The sequence below is a fragment of the Trichoplax adhaerens genome, genomic scaffold (assembly GCF_000150275.1).
Source record: "Trichoplax adhaerens TRIADscaffold_14 genomic scaffold, whole genome shotgun sequence".
Taxonomy (NCBI): Eukaryota; Metazoa; Placozoa; class Uniplacotomia; order Trichoplacea; family Trichoplacidae; genus Trichoplax; species Trichoplax adhaerens.
Window position 1 is genome coordinate 181,291 of NW_002060956.1, and position 20,367 is coordinate 201,657.

The following is a 20,367-nucleotide window of genomic DNA, read 5'->3' on the forward strand; positions in this document are numbered from 1 at the left end:
GCTGTAATTGTTGGACGACAGGCATCAATGTGCGCAAAATTCATACATCATTCAGGGTTAAAATCGCGCTTATATTGCCTGCAGCGTGACTAAAATACAAGAACTTTGATATGGAAAAGCTAATGATACCTAAAATAGCAACATCAATGCATACTAGCACTCGTAAATTACATTACTTGATAAGATAATGGACTTGATCATGTTCCATGCAATAATGATAAGCTGATAACTGTTAAGTAATACTGGACGGTACTGAAGATTACTGTACTGTAGTCTTCTTTTGCCTCACTGTCATGACAGAAATCAGTACAGCACGTTCTCGTCTCTACGATATACTGTATATATATACTGTATGTCTGTATGACTAATGTACTGTACATAGCAGAAGATTCAGTAACACATAAAATCTGCGATGAAAGTCCAGTGATCCCAGCTACTTATTCATTGAAAATATCGAAAATTGAGACTTGTAGAGTAGGTACAGTAGGTTTTGTTTCGATCACCATTTCTACAGTAATTTGCAAGCTTCAACGGAGGCAGCAGTAGTGCTCAGCCACCTCTCCTACAACACCGTCTAGTAGCGTACAGTACTGTAGTATCGTGGACGCTGTGCACTGGCAGTATTGTACTTGATATCTTTTCGCCACGATAGCATAAGTTGAAATGAGTACACGAAGAAGAAATTCTAGAATTATACTGTAACAATCATTGAAATGCGTTGACTATCCAATTAGTAGAACAATGTTGATGATACGCTAGTTTTAAGTTCAATAAACCATTTGTACATTGAATAAAAATCATAAAATAACAATGTCTGGAAATGGCAAGTCGATAGATCAAGTGTATCAGTCTTTAGTCAGTATCATCACCATACTGGAAAAAGAAAAGCCACTGACAACGGTGACTGTGCTCGTAGTGAAATCTCCATACAGTACAGTACAAAGCATGGAGGCTGTCATTAAAACAAGCTTTCACCATGAGCACACTGTACCGTTGTCAGTTGCTTTCTTTTATGTCTATAGTATGAATAAAACGTGGAGTGAACTTACCTCACTCACTACTGAACATTTAGCCGTCACAGTGATTGTACTCCAGTTTGCCATACACAACCCGACGTCTACGACTAAGATGAATAAAGAATGTTTTCTTTCTTGTTGACCTCAACTCTTCACTGAAATCAGACACCTGAATGGGTCAAGAAATGAATTGGAGGTCGACACAGTCTAGTCCACCCTGGATTGTACTGTAAACTACAGTACAATCCACTGTCCGAAATGACACAATAGGATCGGTCGTACAGTACGGTACTCTACTGTACACGTAACAGTATCTACAACTTGATAGAAATCACTATTAGTCTCTAGTAGTCCCAACATACAGTATGAAAACAGTCCACTACAAAATGTGGTCCAGTGCGGCTAGTACAGTACGTTAGTTGCCAATCAATCCTAATACAATACCATGATGCGCATAGACAACTCCATGCAGTACGGTAATGGTAGATCGAGTTTTTTATGGATGGTAAGAGAATATCAACCAACTACCTATCTGGCGAAATGTAAGAAAATGCTTGTCGATTTTGCAAACGTTACATCACCATTAAGGATCTATGGACGCATGTACAGTATGCAGTACCATCAGTTGTTAGCCAAAGTCGTCCATCAATTAGACATTGTCGTTCAGTTTCTAGTCTATGGAACACCGTGTAGTTATCATTAAGATACACCAGTCTTACTAGTAACCAAGTATGAAGAACTTGATATATATATATATATATATGCAACACATCAATACCTTTTAGAACATAACATTATGCGACAAAAAAAGTACACCGTGTTTTATGACAGCACTTCTGCGTTGTCACAAAGTTATCAACTTCAACATTCTAATGAATGACGATATAGTGGATTTCCTAATCGATAATGAATTAATATCACCTTTTTACTTGATATCTTATCAAATTCTCTGCCTTTTTGCAAGACAGCAATTGTAATGTTGACTGTGATGCTATGATACTCCGGATCAAGTCCATTATACCTACCACCTTAACTACTTTCCATCTGTCCAACCTGGTTTCTAGTCTGGCAGTTAATTTTACATGTAATTTCGACCCACTTGAACATTCAAAGCCCAGCATCATTATGCTATTGCATTAATACACGTAGATAGCAACTTCTTCAATAAATAAATGAATTACCAATATCCTATACGTATACGGTTACCGTTCATCACCACTCATGAATAGGTGACTACCTTCCTTCAGAAGAGCCTTCTATTTCTTTTTACTAGTCCAAACATCTTTATTTCAGAGAGGCTGTAATTATTCGTTTAAACTATCTTGACTAACCATAAAACGTTAAATCTCGCAGTAAAATACGGTAATAGCCTAGCTTTCACTCTAGTTTTAAGTGATCATTTTATCCTTTCGCTATATACGGAGTATATATTATATCTACACATGTATGAATGTCATTAACAAACTAGAGTACCCTGTCTTCTACTGTAAGTAATATTTCTAGATTTTTGAAAAATTTGCAACTATCTCAGTTTTAGACGTCATACCTAACATATCATACTGTATAGTGATGAAGAGATAATTTATAATAGTTCACTACGTCTTATATCCCTAATGACGTAAAATATCCGATTTATTTTCCAGCGTTGTCTGTATAAAGACTGTAAATGAATGAAATTTTAATTTCATAACGTTCAAAGGAAGATCGTTCAGTTCTATTCTGCGGACTTGAATGCTACGTTTATTATAATTGGATATCAGTACTTACAGAACTTGACGACTTCCTGACCGATATGGCAGACCCGAATCTACTACCAATGTACGACACTTCATCAAATGCTGTCGATACAAACTCCAATTACTATTCAACTCTGCAGTTACAGAATCAACATCATCCACAAGCAATAAATCGCCCAACAACTTATGACTCTGTACCCCAACGCCATGAACGTTTCGTACAACAACCCATGCAAAAGTTTGATAACGTCTATCAACATGATCAGTACAGTGGGATGCAATCACAACCTAAATTGGGGCCTTATAGTCATAGCGGATTACAAGTTCAAAATCTCTCTCAAGATCAGTCGTTTCATTCCCAGGGTATGCATACGGTGTCGAATGCTGCTTTACCTCAACAACAGAATTATCAAGTCTCTCAAAATTATTCAGTTCAAGGTATACAGCCACAAGTCCAAACACAGCGTCAAAATTCTTCTTGGACAGCGCAGAATTCTCAACAGCAACAAGGTACTATAGCTTTTAACAGACATAATTCTAGTATAGAGCCTCAACAACACACTCTACCTCATGAGAGTTCAGGACATCAACCTCAATCCCAACGAGTCCAGTTTTCTAACAACGATCACAGCCAACGAATGATTCTATCGGGAAATATCATGCCTTCGCAACAGGATCCGTCACAAATATCCCAAGATACATTCCAACAGTACTATCAAGTGCATCAATCACACAATCAACGCCAGACGCTATACCCACAACAACAGCACTTCAACCAAGTTTACAACCAGAATAAAGGAGCCCAAATGAATTATGCTCTAAAATCAGAAATGCAAGTAGATGTTGGACATGATGAACCTGCGCCAACTTTACACTCTACAACAACTAATTATCGTAATGCAGTACAGACTAATATAAGTAATGACCAAAATGCTATAATGCAACCCAGTAGTACACAAGATAGACAATATCAGCAAACCATGTCAGCTATTCCACGATACTCTTCAAATTACTTAGGTAGCAAAGATAACAATATCAAGCATTATACAAGGAATGCTCCACAGCAACTACAAACTCAACCTTATTACAGTCATCCCGATTCCGAGTCTAACAGTCAAAAAATCATGCCAACCGATAGTTATGTCACGACTGAATTACAAGAAGTACAAAAACATAAAAAGGAAGGATACATGAATTCTAGTCAGCTACAACAACCTGATGCAAAAATTTATACCCAACCACAATATACATATCAAAGTAATGGCCAAAGTGTTCATTCAGCAACTGCTCGGCAGAAATCTCAGATGCAGCAGTATCTAGAACTCCAACAACAAAGTAGTTATCCTCACAATCAAAATACACCAAATGCTCGCTATTTATCCAATAATACGCAATCCTCGACACCATCGGCAAATTATCAGTCAAGCGTGGTCCTATCTCATTCTGGGAGAGTAAAAGGCACACGGTAAGTTACAAATTGATATGGTTACTAAGTATATTGCTGTTGATATTAACTTTAAAATATCTTAATAGACCACTTGCAACTGTCTTAACCAAGAAAGCTTCAAGTCGTAACAAGAGCCGCTTTGGGGATTCTTCTTCAGATGAAGAAATAGTCTCGCATATTGCTTCTCATGTAGATTCTCCTACTGTAGTAAGTTATCGCTTTAATTTTTATAGATAATTGCACAACTTCTTTCTATGCCGTAGACATTTGTGTATTTATATTAATCATTTGATTCTACCTTAGACAAGAAGGTCATTACGTCAACGAAAACAAAAAACTTACAACGAAGACTTTGATTATAACATTACCGATGAGGAGGAAGAGAATAGAATAAAAGAGGCCAATCAATCTAAAACTTCGTCTCCAAATCAAGAAGAAAACGTGCAGGTAATAATCCTTTGTTTTAATTAGTAATGGTAATATTATTTCTTAATGTACAGTACAGTCTACTAAAGAACCCAGTATTCCTGCTTTTATAGGAAGAAGAAGCAATGATAGTTGAGAAAATCTTATCCGCCAGAAAAAGAAATACTGAGGTAAGATTATCGTTGCATGTGATTTTGTAAGATGATACATTTTCGTTCAACAGTATATTATTGGCAAAGCCAGTAAATGAAGTATGATAGATGATGATATATCTTAGGACACCTAATGATCACTGTGATTATTAACTCGTATCTGATCAAACTAAAATTTGGCTTAATCATAGAAATAATGATAGTTTATGAGGATAGTGTTATTTACTCACATTCTATTGCTATTTAATTACTTACATCGTTAAGAAAGGGGAAGAAGGATATCCAGGAGAAATCGAAGAATTCTACGTCAAATATAAAAATTAGTAAATCTTATGCTTAATGCTGTTTATCATATATGTTAAATTTAACATTAAATTATTATGCAATCTATTGTTATATACACGTAACTATATGCTATTCAGAAGCCATTATATATATATATATCGTAGCCAATCTAATGATACATTTTTATATATTCAGCTCTTATCTACATGCTGAATGGGCAAGCGTAGCGAAACTTACCTATGGAGATAAACGCATTAACATGAAAGTGAAAAGATTTTTGCAAAAAAGAGCTTTACTAGGATATCTGGTTGAGGTAAGTATCTGCGATTGTTATACCAAAATTAATTATATCAATTTTAAATAGAACTATACTTGGTAACTAGTTCGAAGATGATGAACCATTTAACCCTGAATACGTTGAAGTTGATCGGGTCCTAGACATTAAAACGTATCAAGATCCGAAGACTAACGAGGTTTATATTGCATTATTAGAGTTAATACTTACATAAACCAAAATACTATGAACTCTATTTCCTCTCAAATGTGATATGTCACTAAAGTTTTATCCTTTAATAGTCTATTACACACTGCCTTGTTAAGTGGAAATTACTCCCTTACGAAGACAGTACATGGGAAATGCAAGTTAGTTGTTACTATCTAATTTCACAGTGTTTTACTAAATCATCTAAGAAAATTTTTGTTGTGCTTTAATATGAAATCAAGGACAATATCCAACAGGAAAAGATTGAGCAAATGAAAAGATTAACTAATCTTCCTCCCATAAATCCAAGAATGGTTGGTTCAGCTTCAATTTTACGTACGCTTTTTATTTTATACTTAGTATTTACATCATATTTTAGGCGTATTATCGACCACACCCGAGTGAGTGGATAAAATTGACTAATTCACCAATGTATAAATCTGGAAACGTTCTCAGAGATTATCAACTCGAGGGTCTGAACTGGCTTTTGTTCTGCTGGTTCAATAGGTATGTTAGTTCTGCTACAATTACTTACGTGCCGGACAAGACGATCACTCTCTATTCATTTCTGTTGTAGACAAAATTCTATATTGGCCGATGAAATGGGCCTAGGAAAAACCATCCAGTCTCTTTCCTTTCTGAATCATTTACTAGTAAGAATTCATTAATGGATAGAATAAGCTTGGAATTATACTGAACAACCTGATTTCTTTGAATATGGCTGTAACACTTTTAAATTATAAATTACAATAGAACTACAATATTCGAGGGCCGTTCTTAGTAATAGCTCCGCTGTCTACGATTGCTAACTGGCAAAGAGAAATTGAAGCTTGGACTGATATGAATGTCGTTGTTTATCATGGAAGGTACATTACAAAATCACTGTCTATTAAAATGTTGTCATTTTAAAATCAGTTCTGAAATTTTCCCTTGTAGCTCCGCAAGCAGGCAACTTATACGTGACTATGAACTGTATTATCGTGATAGTAATGTACGTAAATATATATATATATATATATATATTTAATGGGTATTTCGCTCTGGAAATACCATATTTTTTAAATATTAAATTATAAAATTTTTATTTTAAGGGCGTTCCAAATCTCAATGCTATCAAATTTCAAATTATCATAACTACTTACGAAATAATACTTTGTATGCAATTATCATAAGTCTCTGAAATATATATCAGTATTAAAATTAGCGTATCTAAAGTGACTACATTTTCTGAACTGAAAAAATAGCCGATAATCCAGACTTGCGTGCTATTCCGTGGAAGGTAGTGGTTATAGATGAAGCACATCGCTTAAAAAATCGTCATTGTAAATTATTGGAAGGCTTAAAATTGCTGCATATGGTTAGTGAGTGGCGCTAAGATTAATATTATAGACACTCTAGATGCGATCGTGGAACCCTCAGCAATTTTAGGATGGTAAAGGTCGCATGTACTCTTCTGATTGATTAATTAATATATTTTTAGGATCATCGAATATTACTGACTGGAACCCCTCTACAAAATAATGTAGAAGAATTATTTAGTTTACTAAACTTCCTAGAACCTGCTCGATTTGCATCCGATGTTATGTTCTTATCAGAATTTGGTAACTTGAAAACAGAAGCCCAAGTGGACAAATTGCAAACTGTTAGTAATGTGGATTATCAAGTATATATGTATAAAATATATACAATATGTTGACTTGAAAGTGTATTAATACGATTACATTGCTATGATGGTATTTTTTGGTAAATTACGTTAATCTCGTAGATACTAAAACCGATGATGTTACGCCGATTGAAAGAGGACGTAGAAAAGAATTTAGCTCCGAAGGAAGAAACCATCATAGAGGTAACATTGCTGATTAAGAGTTAAGTTATCGTGTAATAAGTAATTACAATAATATTCTGAAAATTATCCTTTAGGTTGAACTAACTCCAATTCAAAAAAAATTCTATCGGGCAATACTTGAAAGAAACTTTAACTTTCTATCGAAAGGAGCGAATACTTCGAATCTCCCTAATTTAATGAATACTATGATGGAATTAAGAAAATGTTGTAATCATCCATTTTTGATTAATGGTAGGATACAACGGAGATTTATGATACCTCTAATGCGTCTGTAATTTGTGCTATCCTTGTATAACCTATTTCATTTCAGGAGCCGAAGAAAAGATTGTAGGAGAATTTACAGCAAATAATCAAGTCAACGGAATAAATGCAGCTATCCATGCTATGATCCAGGCATCAGGAAAGTTGGTACTAATTGATAAGTTGCTACCCAAATTAAAAGACGGAGGCCATAAGGTATTCACAAAAATTTCGAATGTTAATTGTATAATTTTAAAATACTTTAAATTCATATCCAGTGATTCTATCGGTAGGTTCTAATATTTTCACAAATGGTTCGTTGTTTGGACATACTGGAAGATTATTTAGTATACCGAAGGTAGGTAATTTTACTTGAAAATAATATTCCCTAGATTGCACTACGTCTAAACCTTATACGTATGATTACCCAGGTATCAGTATGAACGGATAGATGGAAGAGTAAGAGGAAATCTCCGTCAGGCAGCTATTGATAGATTCTGTAAACCAGGTATCGATGAATAATTATCACCGTTGAATAGTTAACGTTTTGTTAAATACGTAACGACGTACAAATAATTACTTTCCCATACTTAATGCAACAAAATATATTTGATGAAGACTCGTATGCTCTAGCACCGATGTGTATTACATGGATTTTATGTGATAATTATTTTTTCTGAGATCATGTGACTTCAATATCGCAAATGCAGTAATAATTATGTTGCATTGTAATGACTGACAAATTCTTACTTGTCATGGATGCAATGTTACTTGATGTCAGTAATAGTACCAATTGCAAATTGGTGATGTTACTGTAAACATTTACGAGACGATCTTCTAGCAAATCTCTGCAGTCAAAAGGAAAAACTTGTGTTTACGATAGTCCTTGTTGCAGCAGTTTATCGCGATTACTGTGCTATACACAGGCCTCCAATTCAATGTGAATACTATAAGTGTAAATTATATTGTATTATTAGACACAGTGCAGTGCAAGAACATTTCAATTAAAATTATATGAAAATTGATGAAATTTATTTAAAAAGCCCCCTTTGGTAGCAGTAATAAACTTAAGAATTGGTCACAGTATCTCTAAAGTGAAACAGTGAATGGTATTTTTCATAGTCAGTCGTACTATTTAGGCTATTTGCTAGTTTCGTTAATTTTGAAACCTTCAATATTGTATGCAATTACGACTATGACAAGTGAATAATGACTATGTATTCTCTGTATAAATTAATATAGAATCGGATAGGTTTGTATTCCTACTTTGTACAAGAGCCGGAGGTTTGGGTATAAACCTTACTGCCGCAGACACCGTAGTAATATTTGATTCGGATTGGAATCCCCAAAATGACTTACAAGCTCAGGCTAGGTGCCATAGAATTGGCCAAAGTAAAGCTGTAAAAGTTTACCGGTTAATAACTCAGAATTCATACGAACGGGAAATGTTTGATCGCGCTAGCTTAAAGTTAGGCTTAGATAGGGCAGTCCTTCAATCGATGAGTGGAAATAAAGACTCTGTACCAACTCAGGTATTGTCTAATTTAGTGAGACTTAATCTTATTGTGTCACTCAATATCGTGTATGTATATATAGGTAATTATATGTTTTATAATTTCAAATTTAGCAGGGATTATCGAAAAGGGATGTTGAAGATCTTCTACGCAAAGGTGCATATGGTGCTCTGATGGAAGAAGACAATGAAGATAGTTCGAAGTATGCTGCTCATTTTTTATAACATTTAATGATTTAATGCTAATTTACAAAATTTTTCTGTCCTTCTAAATCAATTATTACAGATTCTGTGAAGAAGATATTGATCAAATTCTCGAGCGACGAACTCAAGTTATTCACATCGAAAGTGAAGGAAAAGGGTCGACTTTTGCAAAGGTGCAATTAAACAAATGTTTAGAAATTAAATTAATTGATCCATTTTTAACGATATTTGATCTCTTTAGGCAAGCTTTGTGTCTTCAGATAATCAAGACGACATAGATATTGATGACCCCAACTTTTGGCAGAAGTGGGCACAGAAGGCTAACTTGGATATGGATGACAGCAAGTCTAAGGTAGCCGTAATCATTTACTAATGAATATATCTGTTTAATACGCGTAGCTCCATAATATTAATATAAAAACATGTTCGATTAATGCCTGCCACACAGGAGGGATTAATTTTGAATGAACCACGGCAAAGACGTCAAACGAAGCGGTATGGTACAGATGATACCATATATGATATTTCGGATGAAGATTTGGATCCTGATTACACCCCTAAAAAGCAAGTAGGCTGGAGTAGAGTCGAATGTTTTCGTGTAGAAAAGTATTTATTAATATACGGGTAAGTCTATAATACACATAGATATGCGTTACAGTAATTCTACCCATACCTTATTATAAACTGGATATGCATAAATTGTAGCTGGGGACGGTGGAAGGATATACTAAGAGTGGCTCGGTTTAAGCGTAAGCTTACTGAGAAAGACATTGAAGCTATCTCAAAAACAATTGTGAGCAGCTATTATCTACTTAAGTCGAAAAATAGATACTGATTGAATTTCCAAGATTGTTTATTGATAAATTCCGTAAATTTTACTATTCGCAGCTGCTGTATTGTGCTCAATTCTATAATGGCGATGATAAAGTCAAAGACTTCGTCCACGCAATTGTCGATTCAAGTGCTACTGGGACTTCCAAAGAAAGTGAGTTATATGAATACCACCGACCGCTGTCGGTTAAGTTTAGCCTTAAAAATGAAGATTATAAAAATTTTCAGTTGTAGCCGGCCCGATTGGGCGAGGAAGGCGTGGTAGGAAAGGAAAGAATAAAAATCAGGAATCTGTAGAACTTCCCACAACTATTAAGGTAAGTTATAAATATGGCTAGATAGATATATCAATGTAAAATTGGTCTAAAAATGCCCTATTTATAGTGGAAATCAAAGAATAGTCCTGATGTATTGCTTCAAGATGATGGATACAAAAAACACTTGCGACATCACTGCAATAAGTATGTTTTAAGTATAGTCCTGCTTAATAATCCAGCTTTTAGTTGCTAAGTAATCCATCTATATTATACATTTTTTGTTTAGGATCTTACTTAGGATTCGACTCATGTACTATCTACGTTTCGATATTGCTAATGATATCGCAGAGCAAGTATTCTCAGGAGCAGCGGCTAGGTAAATTCGTGAATACATTTGCTAAAGAATACTTTCATTGTTGAATTCTAAGTTTCTTTATTATTATGTAGTAAAATTCTGTTGCACATCCCAGCGATTGAAGGAGATCCTCCTTGTAAATGGTGGAATAAAGAAGCTGACAAATCATTATTAATTGGTGTCCTTAAACATGGTAAAAATACTCAGTTACTGTTCACTTTTTCGAAAGACCTGGCCATTAAACGACTGTTGTTCTCTAGGTTATGAAAAGTACGATCTAATAGCTGCTGATCCAGCGTTGTATTTCTTCGATTTGGTTGAGCTTACTTCAGTTCATGAAAAGTTAGCTAATAAAGATACTTTCGACGATATGGATTACGACTCAGAGTATGCTATGTGTAATTCAATCAGTTGATTCGTAATTGTACTGTATATTAACTTAAGCTTCTCTATTTACAGCAATGATGACAAACGTACTATGAAACCGAAGCGAAGGGTATATGCAAACACATCGATACTTTTATTTACATACTAAATTTAGCTGATATGATAAATTTTTCTTTAGAAAATTAACGAAGAAATAGATGCTTCTTTCGGTGAGTTCAGAATGTAAATGAGCTGAGTATGTTTCAATAGTAACCATAATTGTAATAATTAAAACAGCCGAAGGAAAGTATATATGGCCGTCCTCTACCGAATTAAATACTCGCCTTCGTCGTGCTATAACCGCATATCAACGCAATCATAAGAAGCAGCAGCTCAAGAAAGCTGCCGCCGAAAAGGTAGAGTCACATACCACAAAAATTTTAAATGTATCAGCAAATAAATGGTTTCTTGATATAACCGTAGGAGCGTGAAAGGAAAGAGCGTTTTGAAGAAGCAGTAAGACAAAGGAAGCTAAAGAAAATAGAGATGGCATCAAGGTAAACTTTTTGTCCTATGTTTTCCTGTTAGATATAAACATTTTATCTACGTAAGAGTGTAGCTAAGCCGAAACAATTTATTTTTGGATACTAGATGGTCTAAACGTGAGGAAGTGGACTTTTATCGTATTGTTTCTACATTTGGCGTCGAATATGAATCAGGAACAGACGTTTATAACTGGGAGAAATTTCGGTGACAGCTCTTTATTAAATCATTGTTGATGATTATTATTTTATTAAAGCTGTGACCTTAAAATTTCAGACAATTAGCTCGACTCGATAAGAAATCGAACGAAAAGTTAACTGCATACTATATAGACTTTATTAGAATGTGCGAAGCTGTATGCAATAAAAGTACTGCAAGTGATTTTACTGGTAAGCGAAGTTTTGTTTATGATTTCGCTTTGTACGTTTAACTTATATGCTATTTTCTATAAAGCCGATTTTAGCGTCGGCCGTATTTCGAAAGAAAAAGCGGCTCGATGTCTTCGCCGTATTCGTCTCCTGAACTCTATAAGGCGCGAAGTAAGATTTCATATTTCATGATAACGCATAATATGAAAGTGTACTAGCTTTATTAATTGCAATATGTGCAATAGGTATTACAGCATCCCAAACTCGATGAAAGGTTAATGCTAGCTGAGAAATCATGTGATCTACCTTCATGGTGGATTTACGAACAGCATGATAAAGAATTATTAATCGGCGTGGCTAGGTATGCTGAAACCTCTTCATAATGCAAACACAGAAGGCTTTTTCACTAATTAATTTAATTTAATTTTAGACACGGTGTCACCCGTATTGAGTTCAATCTCTGCAATGACTCATCCTTGTCATTTGGAAAATTAATTCCAACATTACCCAATGAAATAAAGGCTTCCACTGCAGAGTCCCCTGTGCAAGCATCAGCTGCCACTAATGATGGTAAGTCTTTGCGGTATACCTGAATTACCTGACCTGATATTAGTTATCAAGCCGCAAAGATGTTGCGTTCTTGTTTTTCGGGGACTGTTGTCACTGAAATCATTGTGCCTAAAAATCCTTAAACGAAATACTTGATGTTTTTAGAAAATTTAACAGAAGTGTCTATGATCCCAAATCCTCTCTTTACTGTGAAAACTGAAAATGATAGGGGAATAAGCAAACAGACTAATTCTTACGACGACAACATCGTATTAATAGAAAAATCTAGAAATGAAGATAACGATATCTCTGATAATAATACTGCTTCGAACGAAATAAAATACAATGACGACTCCCGTAATAACGCTGATCAAGCGGTAGAGCACAATGACGTAAAAGAAATAGCTACGATCATGGATAAAGAAGATGTAAAAGATACCGGATCATTGAAAAGTAAACACCGTGAAAACGACACTTCCATTTCAAAATTAAATAAATGGCCAAAGGTTTGGGATTTTTATTTAATTCTTACTATTTTAAGTAGTCGTTGAATATCCTGATTAGTGGCATTTTCACTTTATGCTTCATTGTTGGTAACATGTTGTATTACGTTGACATTAATCTTTTACTTTTTATTAGGACAAATTGATTATTCGACGATTAGAACTATTATGCAAATTAATAATTGACGGTATATGGCCTACCGGAACCTCTCATCCTGCAAGTCCGCTAGAGGATAACGAAGATGCAATTGTTGACGATGATTTCTCTCCTGATCGATTTAAAGTTAAAAGAGTACGTTTATCTCTCAATTGTAAAGCTAATAATGGTTACTTCTAAGACTGCTAGATCTAACCTTTTGTAATAACAATAGGTTAGCGCATTAAAGGTTACCATTACTAATAAGAAAGGTAAGAGAGGGAGAAAACCTAAAAAGAACCTGCTCCCAAAGCTGACTCAAGGTATGATTTATAGCATTAAGGTATAGTACTATCAACATTATAACTAGCTAAAAATTTTTCATCTTCTAGAATCCAGTACTGTTGAGAAAAAGAGTAGAAAGAGTAAAGGTCACAAGAATATTCTAAAACGGAAAGAGGTAAGTAAATTGAAAATCAATCCGTAATAACGACTTTTATTTAATTTATACTTTATATTGCATGAAAGCCAATACCAGAAGTTAATCTTTCGATAAAGGTACCACCAGCGAAGAAAAAGCGATCGGTAAGAATCCTTTGTGTTTTATATGTTAAAGGCGCGCTTTTAATATTTACGTCTTTACAGTCTACCAAGAAGAAGCGTAAAGAAACGAAAGAGAAGCTAAAAGGTGTACCAAAAAAGAGGGGACGTAAACCTGGCAAGACATCAAAGGTAAGACATGTAGCTTAAATCTTGGAGAATAGTAAAAAAGGTATCATATTTTCATCTTAACAAATACATAATCGATATTAGGCATCAAAATCTCGTAATAACCGTGAAGAGGAAAGCCATAAATTGTCGTCCACAGTTAAGAATTTTCCTACAGAGCAGATCGTGACTGAACCTCAATTCTGTCAATCACCCAGTTATGTGGAGAAAGACAATTTTACGTTTGGATTACATGATGAACCTTACTCTTGTAAGGATGACAACATGTTTGATAGTGATATATCGTTAAAATCTCATGATAAAGAAGTATCCGCAGATAAAGCTATGTCGAGTCACAAAACATCAAATGATGGCAATGAATCATCGATGGGAAATTCACCGAATCATTCTTTTGATAATAATCAAAATGTAGATTCTTACCAAGATGATCAGTTACAAGAATTTGCTGGCGACCTGTATAGTACTCCATCACCATCGTTACCAATTAATGATGATATTCTGACAAGCTGTAATAACTCTCCCAGATCTACATCTGAAGATTTCTTTGGCGTAAACTTACTCCCCGGCGAGCCTGTACTTGATACAAGCGATAAAATCGCATACGAAGCTGTTGAGGATTGAAAGTGAAGAAAATATCTTTGCTTATTGATCAAAAGTTATGATTTACCCCTAATAATTATTTATAATTTTAGCAAGGATGAGAGAATTAAACTGGGTAAGATTTTGTGACTAAATGTGTACAATTTTTACTTTAACATGAACTTAGCCCATATTTTAGCTAATGCTAACTCTTGACCCAATTATTATCATCATCGTATGTAATATGATATGCATTTTAGTTCAACGAATGTGTATGATACTTTTTAAGTAGGTAATAAAATATTAATCGTTTTAGCTAGTTTGTAATGTTCAAATAGCGACTAATTTATTAATTCGTACAAAATACACTGATCAATATTCTAGAAGTATTTCATTGCTATTAGTTTCTTTTTGTATTGGTGTCTCATTTTGGATATGCTAACTCGAAATTACGTAGATGATACTGTTAGCGTTTATTGTACAAACATACTGTATTTACGGTTTCTAACGTTGAATGAAACAAATTGTGCAGCAACCGATACCTATTTGATTTGCAGTTCGAAAAAGCGCCTTATTGTGCGATTTGTGTACCCTGTGGTACCGTAAGTGAGGGAATATCCCTCAATTAAAATTGTTTAATCTTCGACATTGGAATCTATTATTATTATTATTATTACTAGTCTGCTTATAATTATGTAACAGTTGTGTAGCATTCGCAATTTGCAAACTGAAATGAAATCGACGTATTGGACAAAAACATGAAAACTGTTGATATAAATATTATGCCGTTATTGTGTCAAGTTGCTTGATGTAATTATTCTTAGTATCTAATTTATTGGCTTATGAATGAAAGAAACCTTTGACTTTAATAAATAATCATAATAATAATAATTATAATGGTTAGTGTTTTAAAATTTATTCGTTATTTCATTTGGAAGTTGAGTGATATTTTGTATTTAAAGTGGGTCTGGCGTGCTAAAGTAGCACTTGACGCAATATTCGATTCAGGAAATATCATTCTTAGTAAAGGTATCATCATAGCTTCATCATATACATATCAATAAAACTTAATTCAAAATCGTCCTTCGATTACGATTTTTTACTCCTAAAAGTAAAATGCGGCTAATTCAAGTATTAATTATCAGATTAATGCCACAAATTATTATTTAATATTTTAAAATATGTATACGGTCATTCACATGATGCTACCTAGAATAGCAAATGTTACCAGCGTATTACAGTAAAAACTAATGAAGTTAAGGATTTGCATTCGCATATTTTTAACAAAGGCTAACGTGTTAGGATAGCTTTCACAGAAGAAATGGTGAATATTCTTGAAGTTTATTGTAGCACTTTATTTTAAAAACACTCCATGTCTACTCCAAGATAGTATAGTATAATGCAAGTATATTAATAAATAAATGACATAAAAAGTGCAATCAAAATTTTACGTTTTATTTGTCCTTTAGTCCTATTTCATCTTACACAATATTAACATATTTGTCAATAGAGATAAAATAATTACAAAATCTATTCCAGATTTAGCTAGTTCTAAAAGGTCAAATATAAATACAAAAGGGTAAAGAAAATCTACTGAAAATAACTGTGATTCCAATGTAGGAATTTCAATTAAATTTTTATTACTATTTATCTAAAATATCACAAACCTAATCCATAAGCCTACGGTCTTGCTTTCTTATCCAATTGCAATGTTTACGTACGATAATTTTATGATAGATACAGTATAAAATGAGCTTCCACAATAGACAAATATGAAATAATAATGTCCGATATATTATAGGCTAAATACTGCAGTAGATAAAAAAATCACTTACTAGAACAAATTAAAATCACAGTTATCACAACAATTGTATTAGAAGCGTACAGTAAATAAAGTTTTTGCTATTATAAACAGCCTTAACAACGACTACAAATATTACTATACGAACATCAATTAAGATCTTATTCTCTTACAAGTAATATTAATTTAGATTTAGCTTACTATTATCATAGAGATATTATCGTGGAATAGTAATGGACATATTACTTTAAAATAAAATACTTTAAATTAACCTAGACCATTGTATTACATTGGACCCATTCTCGAATAAATTTGAGGAGCAGATGTGCAAAGGCCACCACTGTAACGTTGCATATCGTAGATATCACGATAACTATTAGAATGATTTTGTGTCTGATTAGTACTTGCTGTAGCAACAGCTGGTGATTGCCAATATGATGGTATAAGATGTTGTTGTTGTTGCTGCTGCTGTTGTGATTGCTGTTGTTGTTGCGATTCATCATGCTTGGTTACAACTGGATTTGTATTATGAGCTTCGAGAAATTGGCTGGAAACAGCAGCTGGAGCAGTACAAAGTTGTCCAGGTGATACGACAGCAATACCGCTTGGATAGGATAAAGTGCCAGCTGTATAATAATGATTGCCAGTTCCACCAGGCCATTTATTGACGGGGTAATCAACAAAGGGATAATTAACAATTCTTTGCATGTTATTTTTACCACTAGCAGTATTGGGGCTTGATCTGGCTGAATTTGATGATCCCAAAGTTCCTACTGAAGCACTACCTGTTGAATTGATATCGGCAACCGAAGTATGCGGTATACTGCTATTCTCATGGCTCGATTGATCATGGCCGTCGTTCTCAATTTTACATTTACTTGGATGATCTTTTTGATTAATTAATGATGTTAGGGTGTGATGCGATTGGTCGTGGAGTGTTGATGGTAGTGGAGACGATGACCGATTAACATCATTATTGACTGCTGTTGTTTCACCTATTTCAGCTTTAGGCAAACTTCGTGTAGAAGATGATGAAGAAGATGGTTGAACATCTAATAATTTACTATTACTATCATGATGATTCTTATCCGATACTTTACCTTTATGATCGCTTGCTAAACAATCATTTGATAATTTATTATTGACGTCTTGCTGTTGTTGCTGATGGTGGTGTTGATGATGCTGATGATGATATGATTGCTGCTGTAGTTCACTACTGCTATTGTTAGTATTGCTAGTGCTACTACTTGAAGAATTTCTCTTGAAACGTTTACGTCGCCGTAGAAAACTTCCATTTTCAAACATATTTTCACTATCTGGATGCAATGTCCAGTAGTTGCCCTTTTTCGGTCGCTTTTCACCTTCTTCACGCGGTACCTTAACAAAGCATTCATTTAAGCTTAAATTATGCCTAATACTATTTTGCCATCCTTGCTTATTTTGTCTGTAGTAAGGAAAATGGTCCATGATAAATTGATAAATACCATTTAAGGTAATTTTGCGATCATGCTTGCTCTTAATAGCCATAGCAATTAATGCAATATAGGAATAAGCTGGTTTAACTGCATTATCTTTAGTCGTGCTAGGTGCAGCAATAGCAGTTCCAGTAGCAGGGTTAGTCATTGCTGTTGAATAGCGTTGGCTAACAGCACCAGGAGTTGAATAAAATTGCGCTCCAGTATGACTTGACATTAAAGAAACCGAATGGTCCTTAGCAGCAACGGCAACAGGCACCGCAGCAACATTAGGATATTGATCGCCGCTAGCATGTGATGGCATCATCTGTAACGAAAGATGTGGTGGAGCAATCGTCGGATAAGGATGGCCAGCTCTATAAACTTCATAACTACTGTAATTATTATCAGGAGCATACACGGAATGTGTAGTGCCAGGATGTGGCGTAATTAAATCGTTGGTAGGTGTTAAATTCTTTTGACCATTGGCATTATAGGCATTCATATCCATACAAGCGCAAATCTTTCAATATTAATAAAAGATGGTTACTGTATAGAAACAAACGAAAAAAAAAATAAAATAAAATTAAGACAGTAATCAGATTAAAATGAAGTGGGTAATTGCTATGTTACTATTGGGATAACTAATGGTTAGTTGATCTACTCAATATTACCGTCTGAAATCGATTCCATCAAGAAAGCAAAAAAAGATTGTCATAATCTTAAAAACTTGTTATCAGTTTAGATGCGTAATTCTTTAAACATACTATCATTGATCAGCACGAATTGTAATATATCTATGCCATCAGCTAATCGAGCTAGATGAAGTGTCTGTTAATACCACTAGAATCATTGGATCATATTCAAAAGATTAGAAATACTCAGCACTTTTCATCCATATCAATTAGCTTTTCGATGTACTTATACATATGGTATTATATGGTAATAAGTACATACTGAGATGACTGTCATAAAATTAGTTGATTTTATCATCAATATTTAATTATCCTAAATTTCAATTTATGTACTATATGCAAAATGTTATACTATTTTCAGTACGATTAAAATATCGGCTAATTGTGGTAAAACTGCAGTAAAAATTTTAATATTCCAACGGTATATAGTCTACCTATGAGACGCTTCCGATATACTATAGTTTAATATAATATAGTAGCTTTCTATAATCATTATTTAATCATCAGAATTTAGGTCAGTATGATCTATCTACGGTACATTTTCAATAAAATTTAGTGTAATAGCCTTCTAGAACAGTTAATGTTGAGAAAACGCTCAATTGCAGTTTAATTTCAAATTTTTAACACTGTATATTCCATTTATAATAACTCTTCTACTGACTCTAAAAAGATAAAAGATAATTAATTTACAGTAAAGATAGCCAGGAATTTCTGTCAATTACTACAGTAATCATCTTGTTTAGTAGTGGAACTATTAATCCACTATGACTTTCACCTTGAAAGCGAATTACTGAATATCATGACTCATCTATTCTTCTTCACTCTTAATGTTACTATTAAATTTTGAATTGAAAAAACTTAATTATTCAGTATTTCGGTATCGACTAACGTACTCAATTGTTAAGGTTACAACGCTACTATTTTATAAATGTACTCGGTAAATGAGCTTAAAGGGATCATTTTCAGTTTTGCAGGCATAGTAATCATAATTAATTAGTCAATTAGAGTAGCCTTTGATCGTATATTAAATGAACAATGCTACTAATTGTTAAAAAACATGTCGATAAAAATTAGCTATTTAATTTAAACTTTTCTAATTGTATATACAAATTATCGCAATATCTACCGTAAATCAAAACAGTTGTCGCTCACATTTAGACATGATTAAATTCACCAGCCACTTGGAAGGGACTAGAATATAAATTCATTTTTTTTCGCTCTACTTTTTCCAACTGTAACGCATTTTTAGGCGCAAATTTCCACTTTTACCGTCAACCAAGTAACGTACAATAACTCAGCGATCACTAGAAGTAACAATTTGAACTTTGATATGACGATGTACTACGGTATGACCAATATATTTGGTAAATAATTATTTCAATCTCACGTTATAGAGCTAGCGGCAGAAAATTAAAGTGACTCTTGAAAAATTAAATACAATGATACCTAGCTTAAGTAATGCTAGGATTATTATTAACAATTAATTATCACTACTATCGGGATTTCAACGTGACTACAATAAAGTTTATGTTAAGACCTTCCTGTAGGTGTATTCTACGAAGTCCTATAACTTCTACATCATCAAGTTATAAATAAACTTCTAGGTACACAATTTATTGGCTACCTATTAGCAAATTGTCTTGAATGAAATAAAGAATTTAATTATAAAGTAGACAATTGAATATATTTGCAATTATCATCAATATTGATTGTCTTGATTAATCGATTTGGTATTGCAGCAATATTGAAAATAAAAATGGTCAATAATTTCAATAATAATAATAATTGTCAATATGAGTGAATATTATCAACTTATTAAGTTATTTTACTGGAGATTATCGTTGATATACAATTG

General features: G+C 33.7%; 2 protein-coding genes across 2 annotated transcripts; one reads left to right on the top strand and one right to left on the bottom strand.

Annotated features, from left to right (window-relative positions):
* Positions 1-6,145: 6,145 nt before the first annotated feature.
* On the top strand, positions 6,146-10,411 carry TRIADDRAFT_30634 (uncharacterized protein; the record flags this gene model as incomplete). Its single annotated transcript, XM_002116110.1, has 18 exons — positions 6,146-6,196; positions 6,297-6,409; positions 6,480-6,534; positions 6,635-6,698; positions 6,788-6,900; positions 7,024-7,185; positions 7,309-7,389; positions 7,464-7,620; positions 7,700-7,845; positions 7,923-7,987; positions 8,061-8,137; positions 8,872-9,161; positions 9,257-9,345; positions 9,429-9,519; positions 9,588-9,698; positions 9,795-9,970; positions 10,052-10,139; positions 10,235-10,411. 18 exons carry the CDS (start codon positions 6,146-6,148, stop codon positions 10,409-10,411), a joined length of 2,106 nt encoding a protein of 701 aa, XP_002116146.1.
* Positions 10,412-17,620: 7,209 nt separating this feature from the next.
* Positions 17,621-17,986, bottom strand: TRIADDRAFT_30534 (uncharacterized protein; the record flags this gene model as incomplete). Its single annotated transcript, XM_002116204.1, has 1 exon — positions 17,621-17,986. A coding segment is annotated over one exon (366 nt), but the record flags the coding sequence as incomplete, so codon positions are not given.
* Between the last annotated feature and the right edge of the window lie 2,381 nt (positions 17,987-20,367).